The sequence below is a fragment of the Syngnathoides biaculeatus genome, chromosome 12 (assembly GCF_019802595.1).
Source record: "Syngnathoides biaculeatus isolate LvHL_M chromosome 12, ASM1980259v1, whole genome shotgun sequence".
NCBI classification, from domain to species: domain Eukaryota; kingdom Metazoa; phylum Chordata; class Actinopteri; order Syngnathiformes; family Syngnathidae; genus Syngnathoides; species Syngnathoides biaculeatus.
The window spans coordinates 26,605,333-26,622,421 of NC_084651.1; the positions used below are offsets into that span (position 1 = coordinate 26,605,333).

General features: G+C 42.2%; 1 protein-coding gene and 1 long non-coding RNA gene across 15 annotated transcripts in view; one reads left to right on the forward strand and one right to left on the reverse strand.

The window, feature by feature from the left end:
* Window positions 1-17,089, reverse strand: part of LOC133510129 (uncharacterized) — a 116,824-nt gene that overhangs the window by 82,872 nt on the left and 16,863 nt on the right. The gene's annotated exons all lie outside the window — the stretch shown is intronic.
* hspa12a (heat shock protein 12A) overlaps window positions 1-17,089 on the forward strand; it is a 90,473-nt gene that overhangs the window by 63,618 nt on the left and 9,766 nt on the right. For 3 of the 4 annotated variants that reach the window (XM_061837840.1, XM_061837841.1, XM_061837843.1), the window contains 4 exons: window positions 734-905; window positions 8,787-8,876; window positions 10,949-11,053; window positions 11,160-11,418. In XM_061837840.1, the coding sequence (XP_061693824.1) occupies window positions 734-905; window positions 8,787-8,876; window positions 10,949-11,053; window positions 11,160-11,418 (626 nt within the window). The remainder of the gene's footprint in view (window positions 1-733; window positions 906-8,786; window positions 8,877-10,948; window positions 11,054-11,159; window positions 11,419-17,089) is intronic. The other variant, XM_061837842.1, reaches the window with a different exon arrangement.

A 17,089-nucleotide genomic window follows, 5' to 3' on the forward strand; every position in this document is an offset into this window, starting at 1 on the left:
ATAGTGGTAAAAGGGTGCTGAGGATGGAGCTGCCAGGCAAAAGACCGAGAGGAATATCAAAGAGTAGGTTGATGGATGTTGTGAGGGAAGACATGAGGGCAGTTGGTGTTAGAGAGGAAGATGCAGGAGATGGGCTTTCATAGAAAAAGATGACGTGCTGTGGCAACCCCGAACTGGAGAAGTTGAAAGGAAAACAAGATTTACTGTATGTGTCTTCAGAATGTAACAAACACATGTCACAACAGATAGCACTTACATGGGTGTAAAATAATAGTTTTGATTAAAAAAAAAATTAACAGTCTTGGGAATGTGGTGATGGGTCTACAGTATTACTAGGCATGAAAATAAATATTTTTTAACATTATGTCTTGCAGGACTGTTGCTCAATACACCATTGCATTTAAATACAGGTAGACCAGAAAAAGGAATATATGCCACTCCCCTGTACCACTAGATTCCAAAAGTGCATTACTGGATTGGGATCTTTTGACAGTTGAGTTTAGCACAGTGCTGTGAACTCAATGTTACATTCAGTAAAGTCAATATTATTCAAGATTGCATGTGCTTTGTGACATTGGCATTCATTTTTTTTTCTTCTGATGGTTGTGTGTGAAAGTCAGTGTTATATGAAATAGATCAGTATGAGGTGACTGCGTGTTTAACAAACTAACCCAAATTCACATTATTGTTTTATTTGATTAGCAAAAATATTCTATCTTTTGCCATTATTTAGTCTGGTCTCGTCTCCCGTGACAACCCGGAGCAACTCATCATTGCTCTGGAACCTGAGGCAGCGTCAATCTACTGCCGTAAGCTCCGCCTCCACCAGATGTTGGACTTGAGTAGCCAGACCACTCAGAATGGCTTCAGTCCCACAGACAATGTTGGAAGTACAATGACCCAAGGTAATAACCATGAAACAGTAATTTAGGATCACTAAGACTTTTTCCTTACTGTGACATTTGCATTTTTGCATTAAAGAAATGTATTTTTTTCTGCTGTATGTTGATTCTCTTGTAGCTTCTCCAGGCCATGGTAAACAAACTTTTTTTCCACATCTAGACAGATGCATGCTAATTAAGTACATATTTTCTTTACACAGGCTGCATCAAATGTGAATGAATGTTGCCCAGAGTGCTCTCCCACTTCAGTTCTATGTTTGGTTAAAAATCTGGGGTTATTTCTCAACAGCAATGAAATACAAGGACTAGAGGAGAGTCAGTATGGTATATTAGCTTTGATACTACAACCCGGAGAGAATGTATTCAGTCTCATTTTAATCTGACTCGTTTTGTTTAAAGCAGGGGTAGGGGGAGAGCCTTGAAACAATTTATACAGTGTGCCCGTGCCCATTTGCAGTTCATGATTTGCGTCCTTGCATAGTTGCAGATTTTTTTTTTCATGATGTACCATATTTTCACAACCCTCAGATGCACTTAGAATTCTTAAATTCTCTCCTGAATCGATGGGACACCTTATGTGCACACTAAACACTACACTTCTAAAATCTGTAAATGTTGCCATATAGCTATTCCAATGAAGTCCCCCTGAACACATACTGTATATATGCACACATGCACACACACACACACACGCATACACACACATACACACACACACACATGTCGTGGAAAGCGTTGGCATCACAGTTCTGAGGTCCCGGGTTCAATCCCAGACCTGCCTGTGTGGAGTTTGCATGTTTGCCCTGTGCCTTCGTGAGTTTTCTACAGGCACTCCGGTTTCCTCCCACATCCCAAAAACATGCAACATTATTTGGATACTCTAAATTGCCCCTTGATGTGATTGTGAGTGTGGCTGTTTGTCTCTACGTGCCCTGTGATTAGCTGGCAACCAGTTCAGGGTGTACCCCGCCTCCTGCCTATAGACAGCTGGGATAGGCTCCAGCACTCCCGCAACCCTTGTGAGGGTCAGCAGCGAAGAAAATGGTTGGTTGGTTGGATGCTACTGTATCTTTTAAGCTAGTGTTGCTATATAGCTATATTCTTTGCAGCGCTAAACATGTATGTAAAAAACGTTTGAAGTGCATGATTTGTGTCAATTATTTCTTCGCTCATTGTTTTGTTGTGTACTGGTAGTGCTGTTCTATTTGCTGTGGTGGAAAGATTTTGATTTGGTGTGACACCGTGGGTGGGGATGGTGTGTTGACTGGTGACCCGCTTCCACTACTTGTAGTGGGGGGAGCAAAAGTATCACCTTGTGCTTCTGTTTACAAAAATAAAGGGTGCAATGGATGGATTCGTGCAGGACGTCTAAGCCACGCCCACTTAGATACTGTTGTTAGGCACCCCAAGCTACCGATCGAAATGGCGGACGGAGTGTGGCCGAAGGATGTTACGAGTGATTCACTAGAGCAAATTCACAATCATATTTCTGTTTCCTTTGTGGCCATTGTATCAGAAATATTGACATAGAGTGTATAGAAAGGCCTGAATTACTTTCAACAGGAATATATTCATAATGTCAAGGTTTCCCAAACGGTAACACCAGTTAAAGTTTCTGCAATGTGTTGGCCGGTTGGTGTGTGTTGGTGTGCTCCAATTTTATTGGTTGGATTAAAACTCTACAAGGGCTCAAATTCCATAACTTTTCTCATGTGCTGTGTGAGCAAAGCTACACGTCTCTGCCACAGCAGTGGAATAGATCTAGAGGGTCCAAAATCGAACCAGTGCAGATGAGTGAAGTAGTTGTAGCTCCACCAATAAAAAGGAGGAAATGAAAACCAATTCTTTGTCAGACGGAAATGAACTACAGGTTAAAATAATGAAATAAATAATGAATAATAGTAAAAACAATGGGATGGTCTTTGTAAATTTGTAGTGCTAGGCCCTTGTCACATTCCTGGAGATGTTCATCATCATTGTACTTTATAGCTGTTACACCGACTAACTTACATTGTAACAGACGGCTTTGTGCTGATTTATCAGACCAACACATCGCCCACAAGCCTTAATCCACTGTTTACATTCATCTAAATTACGCTTTGGGGTGGCAAATTGCACCAGATATCCTCCCAGTAATCTCTCTGGATAGCGCTCGTGTCCATTACACGTTCCCCAGCCACATCGAAGCACCATATTTCAGAATAGGAGATAAGCAGGACTATACACTCGCAATTCAGAGGCTTAAAGTAAACACACTCTCTTTGTGGGTACAAGATCCAGGATGTGGATAGCATGGGTGGAGTTCAGAAAATGATGCTCGCTGATTGGTCAAAAGGGAACTGTCAAGTCATTCTCATGAATCCATCCATTGTGCCCCACTGTCTCATGAGAGCCACCATGCCTGCACATAAAATTACAGTGCGCCTTATGGCCATGAAAATACACTACATTAAATTCAATGGGGAAATTCACTGAAATAAGAGCAACTTGAGCTGAGAGCTCAGTCACAGGACGAATTAAACTCGTATTTCAAGGTACGACTGTACACAGTATTTTCAGGACTACAGTGCATGGCAATTAATACGCCACGCCCACTCTGTGTTGTGTTTTTTTTTTCCCCTATATGAGCCGCGCTGGACTATCCACTGTGGATATACTCTATACCGCACGCATGGGTATGTTGTAAAATTAGATATTCACACAGACTAAATTTGTATTTGCATAACTTGTATCCAAACAATGACTGTAAACAGCCGTAAAACAGCTCAAATAACAAAAAAGTCATTGTTTTTATCCATCATCATCCTGTTCACTAAAATCACTTAAGTATTTGGGTTGAACAGCCTCAGTCAGGGGCCCCCCTATATCACAAATCAACTTCAGTTTCTCAGTCCCTCTCAATGCCATTTTCATCTTGAGTTTCCACTGATGTTGTGCTATTCTCCTCTCCTTACACTTCAAGCGCCACACGTTTAAAATCCACCAGAAGACCTTTGCATGCGGATACTTTTTTGTGAAAGATTTTTAGATTAATTAAATAAAAAATCTAGATTTTCCATTTGTGGCGGCACAGTGGTACGGCTGTAAAGTGTTGGCCTCACCATTCTGAGGACCTGGATTCAATCCCGGCCCCGCCCTCATGTTCTCTCCATGCCTGCGTGGCTTTTCTCTGGGTACTCCTGTTTCCTCCCACATCCCAAAAATATGCATTATGTGGAGTTACTAAATTGCCCGTAGGTGTGATTGTGAGTCCAACTGTTGTCTGTTTCCATGTGCCCTGCAGTTGTCTGGCAACCAGTTCAGGGTGTTTTCTGCCTCCTGCCCGATGCATGTTTTTGGGATGTAGGAGGAGACCGGAGTGCCTGGAGAAAACCCATACAGGCACAGGGAGAACATGCAAACTCCACACAGGCGGGGCCGGGATTTGAACCCCGGTCCTCAGAACTATGACGCCAACACTCTACAGCTGCCTCACCATGCCGCCAATGTGGTTACAATTATTTAATTAGTTTACAGATGTTAATGTTAAATGCATTAACCAACGGAACAATGTTTGGGATTATGTCACAATACAGAACAAACAAATATAAAAACTGAAAAATATTGTACTTAACATTTTCCTGAAGGATCCATTTAGAATTAGCTTTAAAGTTTGTAATAGTGAAAAATGAAGTGAAAGAGACAATGCCTGTAGTCAGTTCTTTTCCAAAATAAGAGTTCTTAAAGAGGAGGATGCTATTTATGTGGGACACTTTGAAGCAGGTGCAGGTGTAGATGGGCCTGGCTCAAGTTGGAGACCAACTCAAAAACGCAAAGAAATTGAGACAAATTTAATTTAATCTTAAATTTGTACATCTACATGTATTTGAGCAGTGTAAATAAATATTGACTTTGCCTTATTGTACTCTTCAGTCTTCCCGATTGCTTAATTTATGTTAAAATAAAATCCATCCATCCGGGCACTCTGGTTTCCTCCCACATCCACAAAACATCCATCCATCCATTTTCTTAGCCACTTATCCTCACAAGGGTCGTGGGGAGTGCTGGAGCCTACTCCACCTGTCAATGGGCAGGAGGCAGGGTACACCCTCAACTGGTTTCCAGCCAATCGCAGGGCACATAGAGACAAACACCTGCACTCAATCATACCTCAGAGCAATTTAGAGTGTCCAGTTAATGTTGCATGTTTTTTGGGATGTGGGAGGAAACCGCAGTGCCTGGAGGAAACCTGCGCAGACACGGGGAGAACATGCAAACTCCACACAGGCGGTTCCGGGATTGAACCTGGGACCTCAGAACTATTAGGCCAATGTTTTACCACCTGATGCACCATGCTGCCAAAATAAAATCCACCTAGAATATTTTTTGGTCATCTTTTTCATGCCTTTATTGTTTGGATGTATGTATTTTGTTATTGTTTTCTGTCATGTCGTTATCCAAGACGCTAATCCTCACAAGGGTTGCGGGAAAGCTGGAGCCTTTCCCAGCTAGCTTCGGGCGAAAGGCGGACTACACCCAGAACTGGTCGCTAGTCAGTCGCAGGGTAGATATCTATACCATCACTGAGCGGGAATCGATGCTACGCTGCCTGCAACAAAGGCAGACGTGTGTACCACTACACCATCAGTGATTCCTTTATTGCGTTATGTGCATATAAATTAGCCACACTGTTACATCACAGTCCTGCAAAATTCAGAATTCATAGAGAGATTTTTCTGGAAATAGTTTAAAAAGAACAAAAAACAATAATATATGTTGATTTTACATTTCATTGTCAGGCAGGCATTCCAGTGATCCAGCTATTTGTATACAGGTGCAAGCAGTTAAAAGTTAATTATCCATTATGTGTCCCTTATACACACCTGTACCGACCTCCGCCTGTTCTCCGACTGACCCCGTACGCCTGACGCCTTTGACACTCCTGCTATCTCTGATCGATCTCCCGTGTACCAACCCTGCCTGCCCGCGGACCTGCTCTCTATGCCGACATCCTGACTACTGCTGCTGCACTTAACTCCCTGATCCCCGACCTTGGAACAAATATCTGTAGCCGGTGTCACGACACATCGAGACGGACGAGAACCCAAATGCAAGACTCTGGAGACGGAGAGGCAAGTTGGGAAAAGTGTTTACTACATCCTTTGACTGGTCTAGGAACGCCTCGGGATCCTCTCGGAAAAGCGTGAGGAAGTGGCTTGGGAGAGGGATGTCTTGGCTTCCCTGTTCAAGCTACTGCTCCTACGACCCAACCTCGGATAAGTGGAAGAAAATAAATTAATGGATGGATGGATCAATGTGCGAGGTTAAGTTTATTAATTCATTTTTTAGTGGTTAGTGGAGTTCAGCCACGTTCTCTCCAGTGTCAACCCCAGCATCTCCTCCTATTGTGAAGTGGTAGATCACCTCACCAGGGATGAGCACAAAAGTCCAATAACAGAACACCACTTGGATTCTGATTGCATGTGTTCCTACACATCACGCCCTTCCAGGTCTTACTGTCATTGCCCACATGAACATAAAAATCCCACAACAGATCAATGGAGTCCCCATTGGTAGGGCTCTACACCACCAATTCAAAGACTCCAAAAAAGGTGAGTACTTTCAGCTGCTGTATGTTGCATTAAGACACATCCCGCCACCTGAAAGCAGAGGGACGCTACCCTCTCATCCCCAATGTACAGACACCAAGTCCGCAATATGTAATCCCACACCTGCTCAGCCTTTCCCTGTGGGCAACTCCGGAGTAGTGAGAGTACAACCCCTCTCAAGAGGACTAATACCAGATCCCAAGTCATGTGTGGCAGGCCTGACTTATATCTAATCGGAACTTCTCAACCTCAGACACCAAATAGGGCTCCCTCCTCCCCAGAGAGGTGACATTCCATGTGCCCAGAGCTGGCAGGACCATGACCGTACCCCCACTCTAAAGCGCGGCTCCCAGACGTGCCTAAACAACAGAAACACACACACTAAAACCAACATGTCCAGGGGCGGGTGGAGGAGAACCGGGGGAGGCCACCCCCCCAACCCTAGTCTGTCTGGTGGGTGTCCAGGCCACCAGAAGCGAGGCGTCCGGCCAGACACGTCAGGAGGACAACCCGGATGCCAAGCACCAGGATCCACACGGGGCGATTCGGGTGTACGTCCTCGGGTAGGAACCCAACGGTGAAGCAGGAACCAGACAACAACATGCAACCGCTCCGAACGAAGACCTCCCAAGCCGTGGTTGCGAGGCGACCGGGGATTGGTCGCCGCCGAGGCTCAGTCGCGAAGCAGACCTAGAAACTAGCTCATGAGGCGGCCAGAGAGCGGTCGCGCACCCGCACAGCCAGGGCTGGACTGGCAGGACCATGACAGCCGGGGTTTGACTTTTCAAGACACATTGAGCGATTTGATAAATAAATGCCCTGAACGCCGAGCATGCTACTTGATCACTTTTTTTAAGACAGAAAAATAAGCCATACGACATAGAGAGAACCTGGTCAAGGATGAAAACAATTGTGATCAAATAAAAGGCTGGACTCACTCCAATTCACTTGAATGTACCCGGGGTGATACAATTTGGCTAAAGCTGAACTATTTCATGAGTTTAACTTTTTTGAAAATATCAGACAAACAGATGGCATCACTAGGTGTTGCTTCAAGCTTATGTATCAATTCTCTGAACCATTACTTTTGACGACGATTGAGTCTGTGGTGGCGCCCAGCTGACTTGGGGAAAGAGCCAGGGTATACCCTGAACTGGTCGCCAGTCAATCACAGGGCACATATGGACAACAAATAATTTGTCCTCACATTCACAGAGACGGACAATTTAGTCTTCAATTAACCTACTTCGCATGTTTTTGGAATGTTAAGATGTCAGGGGTGTGGTCATGCCACTGCCTTGCACGTGGCCACCCCTGGCAGCAGCTCTTAACCTGCGCCTCAGTGAGGATAATTATGTCATGTATTTAAGCCTGTTTTTTGTCATTAGTTGCCAGTTCGTTGTGTGGGTTTAGTGTGAGTTCATGAGCTTCTAGTGAGTGCCACCATAGTCAAGTCTTGTTTCATGTTCCAAGTTTTTTGCCTTATAGCTATCTGATCTAATTTCTTATTTTTGGACCTTGCCTTTTTGCCACGCTTTTTTTTGCCTTCGCCTTGTTGGACTGTTTACCTGTGTATGACCTCTGCCAAGAATTAAACTACCTACGAAAACCATGTCACTGCCTCTGAGTCCTGCATTTGGGTCCTACCACATGCCGCTTGCTTGTGACCGAAGGAAACTGGAGTACTCCGAGTTCATATTTTGAAAAATATGTCCTGCTTGAGACTATAGAGAGGGGAAAAATGGGAGATATCGGGACAGAGCCAATAAGCATCGGCTTTAAAGGAGGAAGTGATATTAAAGAAAATCTCAGCTTTTAACAGCTATTTTTCAAATGCAAAACTGAAATTGTAATAATGGAATTTTCCAAAAGCAACTTTAATTTAAAAACATATTTTCTCTCAGAAATGTAATGGAGACGCTTAAGCGCAACTGTGCAATAATTACAGTCTTATCGGCATCTTAATATCCCACACCTGTAAAATGGATTATCTCTGCCTAGGAAAAGCGATAATTAACACCAATTTAAGGTTAGTGAACATTATTTAAGAGAAACAGACATTTTTTTGCATCCCAAGTTTTAGATCATTGAGTTCATTCTATGAAAAATGGTAGCCAAAATAAAAATAGTTGGGTTTCTGTTTTTGTTTTGTCGTGTTCTTTTTTTAATGAAGATGTATGTTCTATGTGCATTCCACCCACCTTGTCTTTCACACTATGAGCCACACATCTTCACAAAGCAGAGCTTTGCATTTTCCAACACTCTCACAAAAACTCTTTTTCTCATTAACAACCAGCCAACAAGGAGCAGGTTCGTCGCAACCGTCAAAGTCGCACCTTTCTGGTGGAAAATGTCATAGGGGAGCTTTGGTCGGAGCTGGAAGAAGGTAGCGTTTCTTTTTACCTGCCTGTCATTCTTTTCTTCTGCTTCTGCTTGGGAGTAACTGCTCTTTCTTGTTTCACCTACAACGGTCTGACTTTCAAGTACACATTTATCCAGTTATATTTTGAATTTAATTGTAAATGTATTCAGCAATGTGTATTTCTCTCATGCTTCGTAACATTAACTGTAAAAGCAGAATACCACCATGGCTTTAAAAGGAACGGATTCACTGTATTTTACAACAAGATCTGAGGAGATAATCAAGAGACCCTAAAAAGGCTGACTCATGCAGGTTAATGAAATCCTTTACAAAAAATGAATTGGAAAAAGAAAAAGACTTCAATCTGGTAATCGATTCTCTCAATTTGTGATGAATCACGCATTGAACCAACATGGACTTCATTCCTCTTTATGAACATCATGGCATCAGCAATGAGATGTTGAATAATGTCCACACTACGCTACATTATTCTGCTCAATACAATACTGGCATCTAAATAGAGGTAAAAATAATTCATTGTTTGTTCATTTTCCCATAACTTAATCAAAACAATGTAGTCAAATGCCAATCCTGAAGGCCACTTTATCCTCCCTCGATCGACAATGCTCGCATTGCATCATGTGACCCACGCAGCTCTGATGCATACATAGCTTGCATAACGTGCCGCACACACGTCAAGAAAGTTGTTGCACGGGGATCATCTCTCATGATTGGCCCGTTACATGACGTGATGACGTACTCACCGATCCTCCCAGCTACACATACCACCTACGCCACCACCTTCTCGATCAATTTTGTAGCATAATTAAACCTAAGGTAAGTAACAAAGTTTCTTTTGGCTTGTCCTGTTAGGGGTCGCCACAGCTTGAAATCTCAGATAAACGCTCAAATTTGTTAGGGACAGTTTTTACGCTGGATGCCCCTCCTGACCCAACTCCTCTTGGGGTGTAGAGATCCCAGTGGTTTACGAACTCATGACACCTAGTCTACCAAACCAATGCTTTAACCACTGAGCTATGGGGCCTCATAATCACAACCAAGGTATGTAAGGTTTAAATATACGGTCATTCACGTTCATCTGTTCAAGCAGATACGCTTCCAGGGTCACCATTGTTGTTGCTTTGTTCCTTGTTACGGAGAGGAAAGTAAGAACAGCTTCCGGAAATGCCCAAAATGTGCTGAGGAAACTCCACCATGTGTCACCCTAACCAATACCAGCCCTGGTTGACACTTCTGACCGGGAGAAGAACTACAGTACATTTTCAAAACTGAACGTGGGGGTTGCACTGGTGTACAAAGCCAAACTATGTGTGAGAGAACCTCAGTGTTGTTAGCGCGGTCGCTGCCCGAGCGAGCATATAGAGGCCTTTAGGTTAGATTTTAAGCTTGTGAAATAAGATTTGTACTGCTGTTGTAAGATGAAATATCTAAAACAAATGAGTAATTTTTATTTGCTACCCTTTTTCAAATTGTTAAGATCGTTATGTTTGCTTTGTGAAATACAAACTGACAATGCCATGCGATGGTCAATTCATATGTCAACACTAACCTTCAACATTCTGTCTGATGTTTAATTTCTGATTGAAATATCGATGCAAACTGATACTTAAAGCATGGACAATCTGAATTCGGTCTCAGTGGCCTGATTGGAGCTACAGATTTTCATGAACTCAGCTGCAGCCTTAGAGAATGTTCCAAAAATTAGCAGAGTAGGGATGGGAGGGAGAGTTAAGTGGTGTTTTTACCGAGCAGTAAACTTCAGTTTGTCATGGTTTCTGTTACTGTTCAGTAAATTATTGTGATTGCAAACTTTATTTTCTGTTGTAAAAAGAAAACAAAAACCAGCCACATCAAGAAATGTAAAAAAATAAATAAATACAGAAAAAGATCACTGATGCTGTGCTAATGCTTACTAGTGTATCCCTTAGAAATGTATATTGTGTTGCATTCCTCATAGTGGAAAAGCAAGCTTGATTAAGCTTTATTTATGATTCCAAACTGGGGCATTCAACTGAAATGTAGAAGATGACATCTGCCATATCTCTTCAGCCAGAAACTTAAAACCTTTTATTCAGGTGACCGTTATGTGGTGGTGGACTGTGGTGGAGGGACAGTGGACCTTACTGTCCATCAGATACGTCTCCCAGAAGGACATCTGAAAGAGCTTTACAAGGCTTCTGGTAACATTTAGCATATTTTTTTGTTGGGTATTTTTTCATTTTAAATAAATGTACCTCTCCATATTTATTCTTCTTTCAATCAGCTCATTCCTTTTTCCACATCTAGGTGGACCATATGGCTCTCTTGGGATTGACTATGAATTTGAGAAGCTGCTTTGTCAGATCTTTGGCCAGGATTTCATTGACCAGTTCAAAATCAAGCGCCCAGCCGCTTGGGTGGACCTCATGATTGCCTTTGAATCACGGAAGCGGGCAGCAGCCCCGGGCAGGGCCAACCCCTTAAATATTAACTTGCCCTTCTCATTTATCGACTACTACAAGAAGTTCAGGGGCCACAGTGTTGAACACGCCCTGCGCAAAAGCAAGTAAGTATGCCTATGGCTTTGTTTCCCAACCTTTGAGCTGAAGCACATAAAAGTAGTTTATGTTGGAAAAACATCACAGCACCAACACAGAAAAAGCATACAGTGCTCCCTCGAGATACAAATTTTATTAGTTCCTGGACCATGCCCATAACTCAAAACACTCATAGGTCAAATCATCTTTACTCATTGAATTGAATGGAAATGCCATTAATCATTCCCAGCCTTCTAAACAAATCAACAACGAAGTAGACCAAGTAGAAGAGAAAACAAACAAACAAAAACACTTTAAGATACAAATATTGTAATCATAAAAACATGATAGAGAAGGTATGCACCGAAAAAGCCCACCTGAGGTCAGGAGGGTTATGACTATATTATTTTTTTCATTAGATTTTATTATAACATACAGTAGTGACATTGTTACTGCAATTTCTCAAGTATATTGTGCAATTTTTCCCCTAAATAAATTTCACGTTATTATGTACAGGGCATATCATACATAGGTTGAACAAAAGTTGAAAAACTTGTTCCCAGTAAAATGAGGTATCTGAATAGATATGTGTTTTAGAAAATCTATTAATTAGTTTAAAATGTGATTTATAGGTCTATGTCAAATTGAGGTCACATTTTAAATATTATAATCCATCTATCCATCCATCCATTTTTGGAGCCGCATATCCTCACAAGGGTCGTAGGAGTGCTGGAGCCTATCCCAGCTGTCATTGGGCAGCAGGCAGGATACACCCTGAATTTGTTGCCAGCCAATCCCAGGGCACGTAGAGACAGACAACAGCTGCACTCACAATCACACCTCGGGGCCATTTAGAGTCTCCAATTAATGCATGTTTTTGGATTGCAGGAGGAAACTGGAGTTCCCGGCGCAAAAGCCATGCAGGTATAGGGAGAACATGCCAACCTCACATAGGCGGGGCTGGGAATTGTACTCCAGTCCTCAGAACTCTGAGGCTAACGCTCTAACCAGACACGCCACCGTGCCGCCATACTTTAGATCTAGATGTGTTAACTCAGGGCAGAACATGTTTTGTTTTCAGGTAAGCAAAGGTATTGGAAGACGACTAATAGGTGTTTGTAGTTGGTCAGGTGTTGCCTTCTACAATAACCTCTATTTACATTTGTATTATTATCTAGATATGGTAATAGGAAAGATGGAGATACGCACTGGAAAGGAGAGAATGAAGATTGGCTGAAGTAAAACAGAATATATGTGCGTGAATGAGAAAAGTGGAGGGCGAAGAGTGAGGCTACAGGGAGAAGAGATAGCGAGGGTGGACGATTTCAAGCGGGAAGGAACAGTTGGCGGAAGGTGTCTGGTGTTCTATGTGACAGAAGAGTATCCGCTAGGATGAAGGGCAAAGTTTATAAAACAGTGGTGAGTCCGGCCATTATGTACGGATTAGAGATGGTGGCTCTGTAGAAACAACAGGAAGCAGAACTGGAGGTACCAGAAATGAAGATGCTGAGCTTCTCGCTTTGTGTGAAAAAGTTGGATAGGATTACAAATGAGCTCATTGGAGAGAGAGCCAAAGTTGAATGTTTTGGAGACAAGGTTGGAGAGAGCAGGCTTCGATGGTTTGGACATGTTCAGAGGCAAGAGAGTGAGTATATCGACAGAAGGGTGCTGAGGATGGAGCTGCCAGGCAATAGAGTGAGAGGAAGACCAAAGAAAAGGTTGATCGATTTTGTGAGGGAGGACATGAGGACAGTGGGTGTTAGCGAGGAGGATCCATGAGATAGGCTTAGATGGAAAAAGATAACACGCTGTGGCGACGCCTAACAGGACAAGCTGAAAGAAAAAGAAGAATATGGTAATAGGACATTAACTGACATCATTTTAATAACTATGCAACAACGCTAGGCACTCTGGGAAATCTTCTAATAGAAGTGTGGCAGCTTGCTGTTAGAGGAAGTTCCATGGTGACCAGCGACATTATGAAGTTGCTAAAATACTGTTTAAAGTCAGTCACTCCATTTTTCTCCATCATGCCAAACAAATGCATTAATTAGAGACTCTAAATTGCTCCTTAGTGTGATTGTGAGTGTGTGTGTTGTCTTTCTCCATGTGCCCTGCGATTGGCTGGCAACCAGTTAAGGATGTACCCTGCCTCCTCCCTGTTGACAGCTGGGTTAGGCTCCAGGACTCCCGCGACCCTTGTGAGGGTCAGCAGCTAAGAAAATGGTTGGTTGGTTGGTTGGTTGGATGCTACTGTATCTTTTAAGATCTTTTAAGATATCGTTTAAGAATCAGCGGCTCAGAAAATGGATGGATGGATGGATGGATGGATGGATGTTTGTTATTAGAGTGCAGACAAATGGGAGATACTCAAACACACGCAAGGCAACGCAAAGACTGCAGGGGTATTCTCATAATTAAAAAGTCAAACACTGAAGGACACCACAGACGATGAGTGGCATGACGTAACAAAAGAAAAACACAAGGCGTGGAAGCAGGGAACTAAATATAAACAGACTGACGAGGCAACATGGCGTAACTTCACATGACATTAGTGGATGCATATAGTTAACTGTCTTACATGAGGGAGCATAACTGATGAGACTACATGGAGACGGACAACAAGCAGGGGGAAGGAACAAACAGGAATATCAAAAAAGATTATACACAATCCAGCTCAACAAAAAATGTCACTAATGCAATTGCACATTTCAATGCATTGATCCATTAGATTTTGCCCAAAACTAAAATCAATTCTGTTTGTAGAATATACTCAGATATTCACTGTTAATGGCTTTGTGCTTGAGCACAAGCATTTTTAAAATTTGCCCAAGCCAACATTAGGGTAACAGTATTACAACCCTTTTTTAGATTTTTCAGTTTAGCAATGAGCATAGTAAGCCAGTGACCCCAGTTTGAATTTTAGAAGATTTATCCCATCTCCTATCTGTACATTTGAGTATTCCTCTCATCGCGTCTTTACAAGAATTTCTTTTGGCTGAAACATGAGTCTTCTATGGTTCTTGTGTGTCTCTGACACAGAGCTGGAGGTGCATAGTATATCACAGGGAAGGAAGACCACTTGTGCTTGCCTACACAATCTCATGCAACAATAATGCATATGAATCACATGCATGTGTCATGATCCTGCCGCTTCAGTGCGGCTGCGCTGATTGGGAGGCACACACCTGTGCCTCATGCGGCCTGATCATCCCCCGTATATATAGGACCCGGTGACGACTGGTCCTCGGCCAGTTCGTTGAGCTTTATGTCCCATTCCAGCACTCTCGTATTCCTGACTGAACCTGTGTGTACCGACCTCCGTCCGTTCTCTGACCAACCTTGTAAGCCTGACTCCTTGACACTTCTGCCTGCGTTGATTGTTTCCCCGTGTACCGACTACTGCCTGCCCACTCATCTGCTCTCTTCGCCCGACGCCCCAACAACCGCTGCTGCACTGGACTGCCTGCTCGATCCCCGACCTCGGCATACAATAAACGTGTCTCTTCTTGAACTACCTTGCGTCTTCCGAGTTCCTGCATTTGGGTCCTACCTCTCGTTCCGATGGGACGTGACAGTATGGGATTATTACAGGAAAAAAATTTAATGCCCTTGAGCTCAAACGTCTCCCCACCCCTGATCTGTGCTAATATTTTCTATTAAGTATATGAGTGGAATTAGATTTTTCTTTTCATTTCGGCCTGTTGAACTATAAAAGGTTTATTTATCTTTCAATGTGATGGAAATGTTTTTTGTAACTTTTTGTTCATAATGGATTCCTGAAGCAAAGGCCAACTGGTTGAATAATATTGCTTGGAATTAATCCAACACAATTACTGCAAAATCCCTCTTCATTTTTGACAACAGGGTTTCATTATCATATCAACTCCTTAACCTGGGTAATCATGGAAGTTTAATTAAACTAAATAAGCGAACATGAAAGGGCACTCTGTATAAGATTAACGTAATGTGGAGGGGGAGGGTGATACACTAACTGCTCTAACTGCAAGAAGACTGCATCTTTGCACAACTTTGACTCTTATAACAAATACTTCCCTTTTAATTGAATGTCTATTGTTCTTCATTCTAGTTAGTTTCTTGTTCTTCTCAGTACTCAATATGAATGTTGTATCTGGGCGGCACCGACTGCCGGAGACAAATTCATTGTGTGCTGTTACATACTTGGCCATTCAATCTGATTCGGATTCCAATTACAGTGAATCACATTTTTGTATGAAACATTCCAGGTCCAACACTGTTCTATACTGTAACAAGTGGAGAAAACCTAAACTCCTAATTGACTATGACCTCAAAGGACTGTCTTTGTAATTTTAACCAAGAATTAGTCACGGCTAGAACGCAACACTTTTGTGTAATCATTAGTAAGAACCTCAACAATACTCACACTCTGTTTGTTGTGGTTGACAAGCTCACAACCCCCTGAATCAGATAGCTCCAGAACTTGAAAACAGCTGATAAATGCGATGAGTTTGTTATTGTGAAAAAACACAATCCATCAGGTTAAATACTGTATCAGCACAAATCAGCAAAACGGTACTACATCTCAAGCCAACCAGGGAAAGATGTATTAGCATGTCAGAATTTGATACAGTTGACCAAAAAACAGTAGAGAAAACTGCTCAGCAGCTGAAACCAGCAACAAGCTGTCTTGACTCCATACCATCTAACTGTTTCAAACTATTGTGAAATCAGTGCTAGCTGATTTGCAACAAATAATCACTTCTGTCAGGCGAATTTCCAAAAGCTGTTAGAATAGCTGCTGTTAAGTCTCTTCTAAAAATCAGAGGACTGGTCACTTCTGTATTAGTAAAATATAGACACATCTCTAATCTCCCTTTCATAGCCAAGATTGTTGAGGAAGTTATTTTTAATCAACTCAGCAATTTCTTGAATTTAAATGGCCTTTTTTCTGTTTTGTTTTTTTACAAATTTTAAGCAGGTTTCCAAATTTATCACAGTACATAATCTGCTCTTATCAAAGTGCTAAATGATATAAGATTGAATACTGACTCAGTAAAGGTGTCAATTTTGGTCTTGTCGAATCTCAGTGCTTGCTTTTGATACCGTAGATCACAATATACTGCTAAACAGGTTGGAAACCTGGGTAAGACTAAATGGAACAGTCCTACCTGGAGGAAAGGACTACTTTGTAACCATTGGATGTGCTCATTCTCAAAAAATGCCAATTACATATTGGGTCCTTCAAGAGTCAGTACTTGAACGCCTCTTGTTCAGCCTATATATGCTACCCTTGGGTCTGATGTTCCAGAACTTTAGTTTTGACTATCATAGCTATGCAGATGACACAGTTATATGTAGCAGTGTCTCCAGAGGACTTTAGCTCAATTGAGGTGTTTTGCCACTGTCTAAAACAGATACATAACTGGGTGAGTCAAAATTTCCTTCAACTAAACCACAACAAAACAGACATAATTGTTTTTGGCAATAAAGAAAAAAGAACTATTGTTCGTAAATACCTGCACTCACTATCTTTAACAAGCAAAGACCAAGTCAGAAACCTCGGTGTTCTGATTCTGACCTGACCTTCAACAATCATATCAAATCAATTACGTAATAAAACTGCCTTTTACCATCTGAAGAACACATCGAGAGTGAAGGCTTGCATGTGTCAAGCAGACCAGGAGAAGCTCATCCATTATTTTATCTCAAGTAGACTTG